At 34.7% G+C, this 17823-nt stretch overlaps 1 protein-coding gene across 1 annotated transcript in view; it reads right to left on the bottom strand.

The window, feature by feature from the left end:
* Positions 1–10079: 10079 nt before the first annotated feature.
* The window catches only part of LOC149575635 (uncharacterized), an 86571-nt gene continuing 78827 nt past the window's right edge, over positions 10080–17823 (bottom strand). Inside the window, exons 11-13 of the mRNA XM_089815401.1 lie at positions 10749–10888; positions 10584–10650; positions 10080–10497 (exon numbers count right to left, since the gene is read on the bottom strand). Coding sequence (XP_089671527.1) covers positions 10378–10497; positions 10584–10650; positions 10749–10888 — 327 coding nt within the window. The 3' untranslated portion in view covers positions 10080–10377. The remainder of the gene's footprint in view (positions 10498–10583; positions 10651–10748; positions 10889–17823) is intronic.

Below are 17823 nucleotides of genomic sequence, written 5' to 3'. Positions count from 1 at the left end.
AACATCATTAATCAATGTTACCATATGTGATTTCACAAACTTGTTAGGTCCACTCGGTTAAGAGATTTTATCTTCTACAATGGTAAGAAAGTAAGAGTCAAATGATTTGTTAGATTTAGCACTACCTTGCTTGTTCAAATCTCTACTCTGCTCAGTTTCTACCTTCTAATCTCTTTCTAGCTAATTCACACTCTTTCTCTTTCACCTTCTACCTCCTCTTCTTGATCTTTCTTCTTATATTTTTCTCGATTCACCTTGTTCTTCTTTCTCCTTCAATATTTCGCACTTTATCAACAATATCAGCAAACAATCAAAAACTAAAAATACTCTCAATCATCTCCTTAAATAGTTAACTTTTTCCTTCCAAATCCTTCCAAATTTTGCCACTTAATTAAAATCATGGATCTCATATTCATTGCATCTAGTCATTCAGTTAATACTAGTTCACCTCAAATTTTGTGCTCGATCTTAAAATAGAAAATCTTCTCTATATGATCATCTTTGAATTATTCCATCATTTGATCTCATACCAAACTTCGTCCTTATCATTTATGCTTCTCGAACATTCTCAATTTTCATCATTTGTTGGCCACAAATTAATCTTTTCTTTTATTCTTCACTCGATGAACATTGTAACTTCACTTAGGCAACACAACACTTGGTTAACACTAGCATTACTAGGTTAACACTAAACTTTAACTTTGTTTTTCCAAACACTCGGTGACAAATGTAATCACTTGGTTAATATTTTCATCCTTCTTTCACTGACTCACTAGTTATGATCTTAATCACAACACAACATGATTGTAAAAAATCAAACCGACATTATACTATCATAGTCCAATTCAATCAAGTATCCAATGAATACCAATACTTACCAACATTGTCATCATCATACTTTCTTCAAATCCTCTTCATCAATCAAATGATATGGTACTATATTGAATTAGTATAATGTCTACCCAACTAAGGCTTGACACCAATGAAAACATAACAACTAATATCACTCTTTTACATACAATAATAATATTTTTAGTTACATTATCAATTGGGGATAACAAATATCCAATACCATGTTTATCAACCTTAGTAGACACATGAATATAGTTTTAAGATCTCGCTCATTAATACCAACTCCTCAGCGTATATAACCTTTTTTAACAACCATGCAATACGTTTTAAGGTTTGAGCTTGAACATATGTTTGAGAAGTGCTAGGAGACAAAGAAGGAGAAGGAGGATTAGGAGGGTTATTCGAACAATTAAGAGGGTTAGGAGGATGATTAGGAGCATCCTCAACTAAGGTTCTCACACAATCCAAAGAAGAAATAAGTCAACCACATAAAGCCCAATCACAATATTAAAAGAAGGAAAATATGTATTTGTCAACTTCATAATAGTATAAGCAAGAAGAGCATGAAGAGCCATAAACACAATGGAATGCATAAAGCTCTCATAAACATCATAAATGTTATAAGAAGAATATTGAAAAGATAACCATACACCAAAAGATCTTCATAATGCAAGACATAAGCAAACCAAAAGAAAAATCTAAATCTTGTTCACCAATAAGGAATAAGATGAACAAGAAGGATAGACCGATCTAACTCCAAGAAAAGAAGATACAAGTCGGGGTCACTAATTTATGTATGGTTGCAAAATGGAAGCGGTCCAACCATACATAAATGAAAGGGGGGAAACTAAGATCCACCCCTTTCTATTAGATTGGATTAAAACTAGGGGAAGTATCAATCCAAATCTATTATCAAGAAGAAAGAATAACTCGGATTTATTTCCTTCTCAACCCCACCTTAAGAGGATTTAAGTAAAAAGGTACATAAAGTGATGATATAATGTAAGGTATGGAAATAGAAAGGAAAAGATGGTATGCCTTGTAAAATAAAAACTTGAAAAATCTATTGTCGAATTATGTCAAAAGATGTTTTAACCCGAGATCTAGGTCAAAATATATGAGATGGATAGACCCATAAATCATTCAAATATCTGTCAGGGGCAAATTGGATCTTCAGGGGTGAAATGGAATGGTTTATAGAGCTCAAAATTGACCAACTCCCACAAGCCGACCTACCTAGCAATTAACACCCAGAATGTACTCGGGCACAGGACCCGAAGAGGAGACCCAGAATAGGTCCCAATTAGGGGTGTACTGAACCCCTAACAACCAGACCTCAAAACCTCCAAGATCCCTTTGGGATCCCAAAACTGGTCCTGAATCTTAGCAATCAAGTACAGAGTTTGAGATATAGTCGTTATGGTGTAAGGAGTAGATTCCAAGTGGATAGGTGAAGGGAAGGGAGGACCTGGGAGGATAGAGCCTACCTTGAGATTAACACTATGAAACTAGGAGCTCTAAAGAGGATCTATTAGGTTTTACCCCAATGCCACCTAGGAGAAAGGACAGAAAAGGGAAGAAGGAATGAAAGGCACAAGATGATTGATGATCTCGCATTAAATAGGTGTTAAACCTTCATTAAATTGGTGTGTGTCCAATTTAAGATCGTACAAATTTATGCTTTTTATTAATGACTATACAAGAATGATTTGGGTTACATTTCTAAGAGATAAATCAAAATCCTTTTAGAAGTTTCAAATCTTTAAGAAGAGGGTTGAAATAGAATTCGAGAAAAGAATAAAGTGCTTAAGATCATACATAGGAGGAGAGTTTGAGTTTGGTGAATTTTATGTTTTTTGTGAGGAACAAGGGATAAAGAAAATGACTTCTACTTCGTAACCCCACAATAAAATGGTATGTTGAATAGGCCAAATAATTGTGAGGGGGGTCAATTAATTAATTTACACAATCTTACAAACTTTTCAAAATGTTAGTTATAGAAAAACATAAATCTATTGCTTCTAAATATATTTTAGTTAATGCGTAGTAATACCACCAAATGATAAACATTAAGAATACAAGTACACCAATATAATAAACACTAGATATGGCGTAGAAACCCAAACCAAGAAAAATCACTGAGAAACCAATTCTCATGAAATAAACAACACTAATTAAGGTGAAACCAATTTGGTGATTTGATACAACAACGCTAATGACCAAAAAGAAGAAGGGGTATTGTTGGTATGCTAACTTCTTGAATAGGTGCACTTGAAATACAAAAGGAATCACTACCAAAATAAAGGCTCACTACCAAATGAAGATAGGAGTAAACCAAACTATAGTGTCAGGCCTCTGTAAAATCTAGTTGTGAACTCTTTGCATCTCCCTGATCAACTTGAATGAGTCATTCACACAAATAGGAGTAAACCAAACCATAGTGTCAGGCCTCTGCAAAATCTAGTTGTGAACTCTTTGCATCTTCGTGATCAACTTGACTGAGTCATTCACACTTTCATGACCAAGACCAATACATGCACCCAAATAGACACACCATTGCTACTCACAATAGATACTTGCATTTTCAACGCACTGCATTTATTCACACTAATGCACACTACTTGATATATATATATATATATATATATATATATATATATATATATATATATATATATATATATATATAGTATTCAAGATTAGTTATGTTGGCCACCAATAACAAAATGTGTGAAACCTTCAATGCATTGATTCCATTATATTATTACAAAAATAGGGCACAAATAAGATAGCACAGTTGTCGATGCCACAACCAAGTCCAAAAGACGAAAACTTAAAGCTCATTGTATGAATCGAAGACCCTAGGTAATACATTAATGAAATTAAGAACTAAGAACAACTTTGGTCAAACAAGATGAACAAAATTGTTGATCAACATCGATCTAAACATGAGTGCGCAATCAACCAATCAAGAACCAATAAGTGTAGGGATAACGATAGCCAGAACAACCAAGTACATGAATCCACCAACAATAGGAAATGTGGGATATTCTTGTCATGTGTACTCTCATTGATGACCAATTGAATTGTATCCAGAATATGTACCAAGAGAACCAACACACAAAAAAATTGAATACACAAGAACTGAATTGAACAAAAGATGTGTAATGTCTACATTATAAGCAATGCTTATGTTAGGATGGTCATCTTGTCACCAATCAGAGTGACATGCATCAAAACATGTCACACAATAGGCATTACCAACAGAGTATTGATATGAATGTTTTGACATCAATGACAATCAATGCCACCACCAATATGCCATGTCTAACAATATCCCCCCTTGGCCTTTATGGCAAAACTTCCACAAATAAAAAAGGAATATTTGAAAACTAAATTTCGAAGAACCCCTCCTAAGTAGATGATATCTTTTTGTTTCGCACTAAAAAACATCTTGTCCATAATGGAAAAGGGATGAACACTACCAAAATTGTAGAAAAAGAGTACCAAGCCAAGTTTACAAAAAACAACATATTTAACTATGAAAACTTTCTCTCACATTTTCTTCAATATTGGAAAACTCTTATTCTAATTAATAATAGTTGCTTGCAATTGACCATTGATTTCGTCGATACATTTAATTATAAGCATCTTGCCTAAACCTAGAACCGTGTTATAATATTTAAAGTAGATCACACATAAAATAACACAGTTGTTGGCACCGCATAAACACCACAACCAAGTCCAAAAGATGAAAATCTAAAGATCGTTGAATGAATCAACAACCCTAGGTAATATGCTAATGAAACTAGGAACTAAGAACAATTGTAGCCAACCAAAAGGAACAAAGCATTGATCTAAACATGAGTGCCTAATCAACCAACCAGAAACCAACAAGTGTGTTAATAAGAAAAATATAATCAACCAAATGCGTACTTGAATTTTTTATCAGTGTCAAACTCCTATTTTCCTGGAATTTTCCCTTCAAACCTACACAGTAGAGAGAGGAAATGAACAACACAAAATGTAGGATATTCTTTTCGTGTATACTTGTCGATAACTGTCCGAATTGTATCTAGAATTTGTATTATGAGAATGGATACAGGAAACCGAATACACAAGAACTGAACTAAATAGAAGATGTGTGATGTCTTCATTCTAAGAAATGTTTTTTCCAGGGTAATCATACTATCACCAATCATAGTGACATACACCAAAATATGTCACATAACAATTAATAGCAACATAGTGTTAGTATGGATGCTTTGAAACCAATGACAATCAATGCCAACACCAATATGTTATGTTTAACATGGGGTTATTGAGCGAAGAAATGGGTCTATTCTAGACACAACTACATTCATGATGATTGAAGGAAATGTTCTAATAATCTACTAGAGATAAGCAGTGAGCACCGTGGTATACACCTTTAGCAAAGTGCAGACAAAGCAAGAAATCGGTAAGACAACTTATGAACTTTGGTATGGTCATATAGAATTGAATCTTTTAAACTATTGGGAGTAAATGCTATATTAAGAAAGATGAAGACATTGAAAATTTTGATCCTAGAAGTGATACATCCATATTTCTTTTCTACAAAAAGAGGGGTAAAAATTTATTAAGACAAAAAGGAATACAACAAGGAGCTCGATCTTGAGCAACAAGATCATCAAATTCTTGCACCATCTCAAAGGACAGTTGCCTCCTATCCCTAATATTCTAACCCGGATCATGACTAGATGCCCATTTGGCTAAACAATCAGCAGTTCTATTCCATTCACGAGGAATATACGTGAACCTAATGAACTGAAAAGAGGAAGAGAAGAAAAGAATCTTCTTAACAACAGTGGCCAGTTGCCAACTAACATCCTCAAGCTCTTGCGAAGAAAGCATGTTCACCACCACCTGGGAATCAGACTCACAAATAATCTTACTCCATCCCCGCAAGCAACACTATTCCACAACATATAAAATAGCCTGAGCTTCCATGAGATTGTTAGTATAATCACCCTTATGAACTAAGAAGAAAAATTTAACATCCCCAAAACTACAACGAGCCACTCTACCAATACCAGCCGGACCAGGATTCCCACGGGAAGAACCATCAGCGTTAATTTTCAAAACTCCACAGGGAGGAGGAGTCCAGTGCCCATCCCAGTTAACCCGACCCTTCCTTTGATGGTGAAGCTGCCTGGACATAGAAGGAAACCTATGATCTGCAGCCCCATCCTGCAGATGAAAATTGAGGCGATTACATATAGCAAGATCAACCGGATCCATACCCCCATCAAGCTCACACTTCACAAGAATAGTTTCCTGAAGAGAATGTGATATTTTCCACCAAAGATGCAAAACACCAAGCCGAACATCTTGAAATATGCGACGAGTCCTCTCCAACCAGATATGCCAAAGCATGAAAGATGGGCCAGCAATCCAAGCAGCATGGAGAAAAGAAGACTTGGAGGGAGCAGTACCCAAGCGGGCCCAGAACTCAGGCAAAGAGGAAGCATGCCGACAAGAGCAACCCCAAGCGCTCCACCAAAGGTGCCATATCTGAGTAGAATAGGAGCAATGGAAGAACAGATGGGAGACAGACTCCTCAATACATGCATATTTCTTGGTTATTCTACAAAAAGTAAAACATACAAATGTTATAACCATAGACTAAATAAAATTGTTGAAAGTACAAATATTAGACTTGATAATTAAAAAAATGTGCAAAGATCAAAAAATAATTACTGATATGTCGTAAAGCAGGAAGACAATTAGTTTGTGGAATTACAAAATCAGATTGAGTTGTTGAATGGTCTGGTAGAACATAATGAACATGTTGTGGATGAAGAAGTTAATACTGAAGGGTCTGCTACAAAGCCTACTATGAAGACACCATGATATGCAAAAGTTAATCAATTTGAAGATGCTACTATTGGTGATAAAAGTAGAGGAGTTTAGACTAGAGAAGGGATTTCTAGAGATGAAACGTGATTGATATCTGAATTTGAGTTTGAAGATGTTAAAGACACTTGTAGTGATGGTAGTTCGATAAAAAAAATGAGAGAGGAACTTGATTAGATCAAGAACAAGACTTGGATTCTTATTCCTAGACCTTCAAACACAAATGTGATCGGGACTAAGTGGGTATTCAAAAACAAGTTGGATGAACAAGGTAAAGTGGTTCAAAACAAAGCTAGATTGGTATGCAAAAGATATTCGTAAATCGAAGGTATTGGTTTTAATGAGACTTTTTCTCCTATTGCTAGAATTAAAGTTGTTAGATTAGTTCTTGCTTATACAATTTACTTAGTAGATGGATGTTAATCCTGCATTTCTAATTGGTGAGTTAGAGGAATGTGTTTACGTAGAACAACATAATAGATTTTCTCTAACTCATGAAGGAGATATGGTTTGTAAATTGTGGAAAGCTTTGTATGGATTGAAAAAAGTTCTTAGAGCTCGATATGACAGATTGGGCATGCATTTGATAAGATTGGATTTAATTAAAAAATTGTTGATAGTCATTTATATTTGAAAGCAACAAATGACAATATCTTGATTGTTGAAGTTATCGTTGACGATATTATATTTAGTGGTGATGATAAATTAAGTTTTTGTTGATGAGATGCTAAAAGAACTTGAGATGTCTATGATAGATAAGATGAAATTCTTTTTTGAATTGCAAATTACTCAATTATGTCAAAGAACTTTTGAAGAAATTCAGTTTGGAAGATTCAAAACCTTTTGGTACTCCTATAGTAATTGGTTGCAAATTGACTAAAGATGATGAATCCCCTTATGCAAATCAAACTAGAGACAAATCAATGATCAATGGATTGTTTTACATGATAGACTATATCCGATACAAGAATGTTATTTTTGTTATAGCAAGATGTCAAACTTGTTTGAAAAAGTCGCATGTAAATGACTGATTGTGGTTAATGATTTAATAAAGACAATGATTTGACACTTTGCGCATACACTAATGTTGATTGGACATGTTATGTGGATGATACAAAGAGTAGTGGTGGTGGTGCATTCTTCTTGGGTAAGAAATTAATCTCTTGAACTAGTAAGAAGCGGGATTCTATTTCTCAATCTATTGTTGAAGTCGAGTATGTTGTTGTTACTAATATTTGTATATGTCATTTGGATGAAGCAAATGTTTTAACATTTGAGGATAATAGTGATGAACCTATTATCATTTACTTTGATAATTCAATTGCTATAAATATTTCAAAGAATCTTTTGCAACATTCAAGAACTAAGCATATTTCTACTATCGATTCTTGAGTGATAAAGTCAATGAGAAGGAAGTGAGATTAGATTGTGCCTACTAAGGAACAAATTGTTGATATTTTTACAAAACCTTCGGCAAAGGACACATTTGAGTATCTCCAAGGTAAAATTGAGGTTGCAGCCTGCTTGGGTTGGCATCAGTCCAATGCATTATCAAAATACCATTTCTCTGAATTGATGTGTTGGGGGCTTCTTCACAAGAAGGGAGTCTTAAGAGGAGTCTTGATTGATTCAATGGAATAAATTTTTAGTCAATCTTTTGAGGTAAGGTCATATATAAATAAATATTAATTATTATTGTATATTACTAAATTTAATTGAATTTACAATAATATATATATTATTAAATATTATATAATTTTATCACAGTTGAATGCTTTCCCAAACATAATAATTCACCTAATTGGTTGGACAGATTCCAATTTATATGTTTTTATAAATTTAATTTAATTATTATAATTGTTAATCAACTCCAAATTAATAACTAAAAACTAATGCACAAAGAGCTTTAATTCTAATTTAACATATTCTTTGCAAAATCTCTACATTACATATCTAATTTTGTACATGCAAAAAAATCATTACTGCTACAATATTGTCGCCTTATTTTTTATAAATAATTCATATAAAATCTAAAATAGATGTTAAAAGGTTATATAGATGTGCTGCTTTTTTAAGAAATTTGAGGTGGCAGATTTCTTGGTGAATATGCTAGGGACGCAATGAGGGGATCTGCATTCATCTATACTTGAGATGTTGAGTTTTGAATTGTCAGTTTCTCTTCTTTCCATTCAAATTGAAGTGAATAATGGATATTTTTCTTATTTTCGTACCCGATTTTACATGGATTTGCTGATCGATCTTAACGTGCATATGTGCACCAGGATATTTTATTTAACATCTCAGCTGTTCAAGCTTTCTTTTCTAAGAATCCTATTAAAATTAATAGGAAGTAGAGCACCTTAGAACTTCATCCATATCTAATTGTTATAATTGCTAATATAAAACCACGTAAATGAAGCTAATGAAATAATAAAGCAACAAGATTCTTGCATTAATATCAGGCCCTGCCTGTAAACTGAATTAATTCCAAATACGTGTAAATCACGCCATTATTATGGACAATAAACGTTATTATGAACTTCTTCGAGATAAGATGTACATAGCATGACAGTTTAGATGGGTATGTGTTGTCTTTGATTCAAACTTGAGGCTGGTGTAGGAATACTAGTCAATCATTTTCATTTACTCTGTTTATTAAGGCTTACGAATTAAGACCATGTAAAATTTGGAACTCAACCAGATAGTTCACACTATAATTGCGAATCTCATATTATTATAGACAAATCACGTTGTTATCAAATCTTAAGGCTTCTTTTTAAAAGCAGCAGCATACCCATGGCATAGCAATTTGTAGATGGGCATATGCTCCCTTCGATACAAATTTGAGGGTAAATAATAGTAAACTTTTTATATTATTAAATTGAGAGTTGTACGCTCTATGCATCAAAAATCGTACATATTTTAAATCTCAAACTTGCGGAAACGCCCACACCAGATTTGGTTTTGCCATCTTGTTATCTCTGTAAAATAAAAATCATATGCCAGCATCACTTTTACATAGAAAGCAATCTTTCTGGTTCATTATTGCAGGCTGAAGTTTTCTATATCGTGTGTTACATTATCTTTCATTTGCCATCTCCCCTTATCTCGAAAAATTGTGAAATATTTCTCCACTGTAAATATATACCAGGCAGATAATTATTGAGGAATGTATAATGGGTCAAAAAAAATAGTCATGCAAACAAGATGTGATCTAAAATGAAAGAGAAGTAATGAAGAAGAGACGAATCCAATTCTAAAGGTGTAATGATGAGACGACATTATTGAGACATGTATAATGGGTCAAAAATACTAGTCAAGCAAACAAGGTGTGATCTAGAAATGAAGAGACGAATCCAATTCTAAAAGAGAAATGAAGGATAAATATAGTTATATCTACAACCTTTTGAATCACTAATTCAAAGGAAGTTCTGTGATGACCTAACAAATAACCAGATAATTGTTTCAATAAATGCATTGCTTATGTTTTTCCCAGCTAGTATCATCTGTGGAAAAAGAAAACAAGCCATTTTTACATACAACTTCAGAAAACTTGTAAGATGTATTGCGGCAACTTAACCGCACTCTCTTGAAAAATCAGAGTTTAGTCAATTTCTGAGATTGTATCAATCAAGATGACATCATGACCTGATCACAGGCCTGGAGTGCTTGACTAGCAAAGTATCGTACATCAACATCTGGGTCTTCACTTAGTTCAACAAGACAAGGGCGAATAGTCTGTTCCACCACCTGCAAAGGTAAATACCACGTGAGTAATTAAAACCACTTAAGCTAATAAATTAATTCATCATCCATAAAATAAAATCAAAAATTACCGAGTGATCAACAATAGGAATCAATGATTGCAGAACCTTTGCTACATTGAACTTAATGTTTGGAACCCTGCATACAAAATATTATGTTGCACATTAGTTTAAAGTACTTCTACCTCACACTGAATGTGATATGATGGAACTTTTGTCTTTCACATGAAGATTTACCTGTCCTTCGATGCATTGATGACAACAGGCAACATTCTTTCACATGTAATTTCTTGCCCCATCACTGGTGCTAGAAGTGAAATAGCGTGCAATATTGTCATGCGATACAAGTAGTGAGGATTGTTGATCATCTCCAGAACCTGCTTCGTTGTACATAAAACTTGTTAAATTAAAACTAAATCCCAATGTAAAGCATATTTGCTATTAAGTATAGAAATGGATGTCCTATAATTTATTGCTAACAACCAAAACTCCTTCAGAACATGTGCTACATTTCTGCGTTGAGCACCATCAGCCCTTTTAGATTACTGACTGATTAGTTGATAGATCATAGCCTGTTAATATACAGTACACTCGTATAAGTCCTCCGTGTGTCTGGCACTTAAACCCTACTCAAGCACCTCTCTAAGATCCATATCAGTTTTAAGATATGAATCCCAGCGATACTACTTTGGAGATAACACTTTGTTTCTCCAAAATAATGTCTAGATAAAAATATTGAAAACTCGTACTCCAAATCTCGAGGTGGCATGCTTTCCATTTACACAGCATCGACAACATGAGAAAAATAGAAATTCAATTCAATTACCAGGGTTTGTTAATGCAGGAAAAATTTGGCAAGAACTTGGGAGCTCAAAATAAATGTTATATAAATAGAGAAATAATATTTTTGCTAATTCATGTCAGATATAGCATTAATAGATAAAATCAGACATAATGTCTTATAAACAATTTAAATACTGACCATGGAAATTTGCACAGGATTTTGTCCTGTGCTACACAATTTATTCAACTTGTGAAAAAAGAAAAACATTGATCCTAAAAATAGAACATTCAATTATGCAATATTGCGAATCATTTTAGGGGTAGCCTTATGTTTTTAGCTAAACCTTATTAGTTATTAGTGTACAATTTGAATTTGAGAGAAAATCCTCATTATGGTTAAAAATGTGATCTGTACAAAAATTCTAACCGAAATAAAACTTCAAGAATGTTGAAATTCCTTAATGCTTTAACATAATTTGTTTAGTCTACATGTGGACTGTGATTTTTGGTCTTGCTGTAAAAATGAGCTCCAAAAGAGAGGTTGTATAAAAGAATATCAGACAATTATTCTTAAATCTCAGGAAACAGCACAGACAACCTGGCAAGTTGAAATTATGTGCGAGTTTTCAACTATGCTACTTTAATGTGTAGGAAGTTTCAGTTATTGTGGAAGTAAGTTGCTTTAACTGTACTTATATCCCCAAATACCCAAATCCTGCACTTCATCTCTCGCATTCACTCAAATATAGTAGTCCTTCACATCCTAATGCGTGGTTTACCAAATCCCCACACTCTGGACCTTCACAACATTTTTTACAATCATAATGTGCAGGTGAATAAGAAATCCCCACCAGTAGACTAAGAAATGCCACCTACACCCCAGCACTGTTTGGCACTATCATTCAGGAGATTCATAACCTCAAATGTATAGAGACAGCATTCTCGACCACCAACACTTGTCCTTGTGATCCAGTGGTTTATAACCAAGTTTGTAAAGACTGAGTGCTCAGTTTGCCACCACCGGCCTGGGGTTGGCCTACAAGAGAGCACCTCTCTATAATGAGGGGGTTGGGCCAGTCCAGAAAGAATGAATGCAGGGCTGGTCAGTACTCCTTGATCTGTGTTGTTGGTACAATACGTAAGTAACATGCAGGGTGGGCTAGGAGCTAGTGCTAGTGTAGGGGCTAGTGGTAGGGAGGAGGGGTAGGGCCAGAGTAGGTGGTAGGGGGAAATAGAAGGGTGCAAGTTTATAGAGGGTTCATCATTTTGTTGCTTGCAAGGGTTGTAAGTATCAAAGAGTTGTTTAGGGTTTCAATTTTTGCAAGTACAATTTGTTAGTTAGATGCCATATTTTTCATAAATCACAAAAGAGGATTCAAATGGCAATTATTTCTATGATTATATGTCTCTGTGAGAATTTCTAAATTAGGGGTAAATCATCTAACCCAATTGTGGATTTCCTCAAGCCAAAAATTTGGCATGAGTGTAACTAGGATTTGACAATGTGACAGCATTTTAAATCATAAAAAGCAATCAATTCATTATATCGTGTGGGATTTCACACCATTGATATCAATCTAGGATGTCTTATTTGTCTAAACTGGATGCTGGACCTGCCACAGTTCGAACTGGTGCATAGTACTGGTCTGGTCTGCTTGTGGGTCCAAACAGGGTCCATGCCACACAAAGTCTAGGTCGAACAAGACAACGGGCTAGACAGAACCAGATGGGCCACCTCCGAATCCGGTGAACTGACATGGAACACATGCGAACGAGGGCCAATAAACAGTAGCCAAGTGGTTTTTTTTTTTTTGCAAATTTAATAATTTTTTGACATCCACAACCCTAAACAATGGATTTGAAAGGTTTATGTTGACTTTTCTCATTTGAGGAGTGCAAATAGGTTATTTTGTCTTGAGCTAGAGCAAAAAGTTGATTGAACAAGAGTTTGGTTTTGCAGGAAGTTGGAAGATTGATTTGTGGATCTTCTTCGAGTGTTTGTGCCTCATTACTAGACCTTTGCAAGCTTACAATAAGTGGAAAAGGTATATTCTTGTTCCATTTTCTTTTGTTTTGTTTTTCATTTCTTTTTCATTATCCGTAAGATCTAACTAGTTTTTTAGAAGTTTTCATTCTGTTTCTTTTATATTGATTATGTATACAATTTCTTGCCAGAGGAAAAAGAACTACAATGGAATCTTCCTCTTCCTCCGTAGGCAATATTTAACAAAGAATAATACCCCCTTCAATTTCTCCTTTGTTGTAGTATGTTGAAATTGTAAGACCCCTTCTAGGACATGGTGTGATGTAGAAAGGAATATAGTTCATATTATGGTGTGGTACACCATTTGTGTGCAATACCTGGAAAAAGAGTCACAAAATGCAATGGAGAAAATGCACCTACACCAAATGCAATAGTATTAAAATATATTGTAGAGCATGAGGTAGTAGAAGAGAGATAAGAGCGTAGGCAAAATACAACCATTGGCAATAAAAGTTAAAGAAAAACAAAGGGAATGCAATCCCCCTCTACAAATGTTGTGATAGAAGACAACCCCTCTTATACTACCTTAGTTAGCCTTGATATTGGATATGAAGCACACCTTACAAAAGAAAGGGACCACCAGAAACTACATTTCGAAATGAAAGTTATGAAACTCCCAACATTGATGTGACAAGATGTTTGTTTGCAAATAGACCTCTTTTAGTGTTGTTCGCTCTCCATGCTAGAACAAGATGTTTAAAAGTGCAAATGAAGCTCCAAGAGAGTATAAGGGCCCCGATTATGGGAAATAACAAACCAACTTGTTGGATGAAGAGGTCAAGGGGATTGACAGTCAATTCAAGACCATAAGGGATTCATGGACTGAGACAAGGGTATTAATTGTTTCATAGGGGTGGAAAAATGCAAGAAATCGTCCCTTGATCAATGATGGCAATGTCCCCTAAAGGGGTAATAATTTTGAAATTCATTGATTGTGAGAGGCAAGTAAAAGATGGGCCATTTCTTTCTTATATTCTCATCTCTGCCATTGAACAAGTGGGTACTAAAAATATTGTCCAAGTCATAAAGGATAACGCAAAGAATTGTAGAGTTGTTGGCTTGTTGGTTGAAGAGCGATATCAACATATCTTTTGGACACTTTGTGTGGTCTATTCACTCAATCTTATGCTACAAAAGATTAGGAGCAAAATTGTTTGGATTGGAGAGGTGTATGAAGAGGCTAAGGACATCGAGATGTTCGTCACAAACCACCACATGACCCAAGGAATATTCAGAATATTCTCACATTTGGAGCTATTGAAGTGAACTTGAACTCAAGTTCGTAATTTAATTAATAAAAAAAAGTAGAATCTTACAATTCTGATTTCATATTAAGATTGTGTAATGTGTGTTCTTTTTCAAAGCATGTCTCTAATCATTGTATTTTTTCCCTCTAATTTAAATTATAGGCTTCTAAAACCCGTTTTGCATCAAATTTAATCATCTTGAGATGACTTGTGCAAGTGAAAGAGGCATTTGCAATATGGCAATTAACAACAATTGATCTATATGGAGGCAAAGCAACAGCAAGAGGGCAACCAAAATAAAACAAAGGATATCGGATGACTTATGGTGGGAACGTGTGGAATATCTCATTAAGTTCACCAAACTAATTATGAGCATGCTTCAATATACTGACATGGATAGTACTTTCCTTGGAGAGATCCATGATGGCATGGACTCAATGCTTGAGAAGATCAAGCAAATTGTAAATGAAAAAGACAGAGAACCTTAGGAGACCTTCTTCAAACAATTGCAAGCAATTGTTGTAGAACAATGGAAGAAAATGAGCACTCCTACATTTGCTTGCCTATGCATTGACGTCCAAACATTATAGCATCCACTATACTTATCTACCCGGAAACCTACCCACCATATAGAGATTTGGAAATGTCTGAGGATATGCGAGATTTGATTACGAATAAGTTCAAAGTTTGTGACTACAAAAGGTCTAAGTAATGATGCTCTTCGTCATCGATCTAGGAAGATGCTCATAGTTGGCGGTAGCTCCATGGCCAAAGATTTCAAATTCTGCAGCCCCTTGCAATCAAAATTATGAAAAAAAAAAAAATTTAAAATTAGTTTCCTTTATCTTCATGAATTGCTATTGATTTTTATTTTATAAAATTAATAATTTTATTTTAATTGTTTACTTTGTTTTGTCTTCATAAGTCATTACTTCATTTGTATTAGCCAGAAATTGGAGCACATATTCTTTCATCCACTTAGTGAAATGCAATAGACTGCAATCAAAAAGTGTGAAGAACTTCGTATTTGTGCATTACAACTTATGTCTAGTCTCACACAAGTAAAGAATACACCGAAGGGGAGACGAACAGGTGCGATATATCTGCAAAGCTTGCAGACTTGGATGCTTCCACTTCTCGGCTTGCACATGATGAATTTGAAGATCTTGACACCAATAATATTATTGGTGCAGCTAATCACATTGGCCTTAACTTTGTTTGCTAGTCAATAGTGCCAATGAAGAAGATGATGATGGAAGAGGAAAATAAGATGGAGAAGAAGAGTATCAATAAATTTTTAATCCATTAGTTAAACTTGAAACAATGATACTTGAACTTGATGCTATGATTTATCACTTGACAATTGACATTTTAATGTTTTGAATCTTTGATGTTGAACTTGAAGTATATGATGCTATGATGGTATGATCATGATTCATGATACTATGATCACAAGTTTATAGTGCTTTTGTAGTTCAAATGTTTTTATGATACCATGTGACCTAATTTTAACTCATGTTTCTAGGTTTCATGTGTGCGCGCGCACGCGTGTGTATATATTTATGTGTATAATTTCTTCATGTTTTTGTACTAACAAACCCAAACCCCTTTTCAAATTTTTGTTGTACCAGTGAACCAGTCCTTTGTACCTGAGCTTGAACCCAAACCTGAATTGGCATCCTGGATATTGATTACTAAATAGCAGTGCTCCATGGGGACACGTCCTCTAGATTTTCTGATCCGTTTTTGTCCTAGGTACGGTACGGGGACACAAGGTTGTCATTTTCACAACCCCCTTTCATACGGTTTTCTGCAAAATTTGAAAGCAATCCTCAAAACAGCTATGAAAATGGTCGGGAAATAGGGGACTGTCAGAAGTTCCCATGATGGCTAGGGGACTCCTAGGTGTCCCCTAGCCATCCTACAGACCTCTAGTCATCACCTATGACACAAGCCATTTTTAGATGGCTAGTTCTAGAAAATAACACCATTTTAAATTTGCAAAAAAAGTTGGCAAATATTAGACTATTTTTAGTACCTTAGATTCTTGCTATTTTTTGCTTGTGATTTAGACTTAGTTTAGCGGTCATTTAGGCTCTACTATTGAATTGTCTTGATCTTTTCTATTTTATAGCGTCTGTAAACTCTATATATTTCTTGTATTGTTAATACAATGAATCCAGTTTTTTCTAGTATTGTGGTATCAGAGTGGGAACCGCTTTGGCCGGCCCATAAGGAAATCAAACTACATTCAACAATACCAAAACCCAATGTAAAGAAATTCATTTCCACATGCACAAAGGAGGAGCAGCAAAAGGAGCAGCTGGTCAAAATGTCAACAATAGTTGAAAGAGGAGGCCAGGGCTTCAAATCTACTTGATTTAGACTCTTAATCATATCATCTAATGATTAGTTCTATCATTATTAATTATTATGGGAATCAATTGTACAAGAACAGGAAATAGTAAACACAATTTCTCTTTAGACTATTACAATGATAGGAAATCAGTCATACAAGTGGTTATGTCCCTCTCCAAATTTCTACGCTATCAGTAGATCCGATCACTATGACGGTATGGCCTTGCATGAATTTCTGTATCATCCAAAATATCAGCATGAAACATCTCTGCAGACTGACTTTATTTATTTGCCTTCCTTTTATGCCTTTTAACATGTCTTCCCATAAATTTTCTCGCAGGAGACTGCAATTTCTGGTTGCGATACTTCAGAGATGGGAGGAGATGACAGCCAAAAGAACCTTATGCATCAGGAAGTTTCCGGAGTTGTCTCTAGTACTGGAGACACATCTCCAAGGTTGCCATTAAAAACAATAAAGAAAATATAAAGTGTCGTTGTTATTATAACAGTTAACTCCCTCTCAAATTTTACTTCTTGCTTGCAAAAGTAAATTGTAAAATGCAAATGACAAAGGATGAAATTGAGAAATGATAAGTGAAGTTATTTGGAAGTAGAATTACAATCAGTTTATGTTGGGGAGCCTTGAGACCAGCCCCCTCATACAACATTAGGATATTTTTTTAATGCATTTTTTAATTTGATTTTTCTGTTGAAATATGATGTCTGCCTAATATCCCTGAGACGTAACAGGGACATCAAGGCCATTCCTAGGGTCCCCAAACAAAGAAACGTCCCCCACCTTGGGGAGACATTTTTGCGGCATCCCAAAACTTATAGTTTTTTTGAGGGGCAATCCCACAAACTACAATAATAAATTCTC

This window comes from Cupressus sempervirens, chromosome 2 (assembly GCF_028749045.1).
Source record: "Cupressus sempervirens isolate cs-2001-9-10 chromosome 2, ASM2874904v1, whole genome shotgun sequence".
Classification (NCBI taxonomy): domain Eukaryota; kingdom Viridiplantae; phylum Streptophyta; class Pinopsida; order Cupressales; family Cupressaceae; genus Cupressus; species Cupressus sempervirens.
The sequence above is the reverse complement of the archived record's forward strand: the minus strand, read 5'-3'. Positions and strand labels throughout refer to the sequence as shown.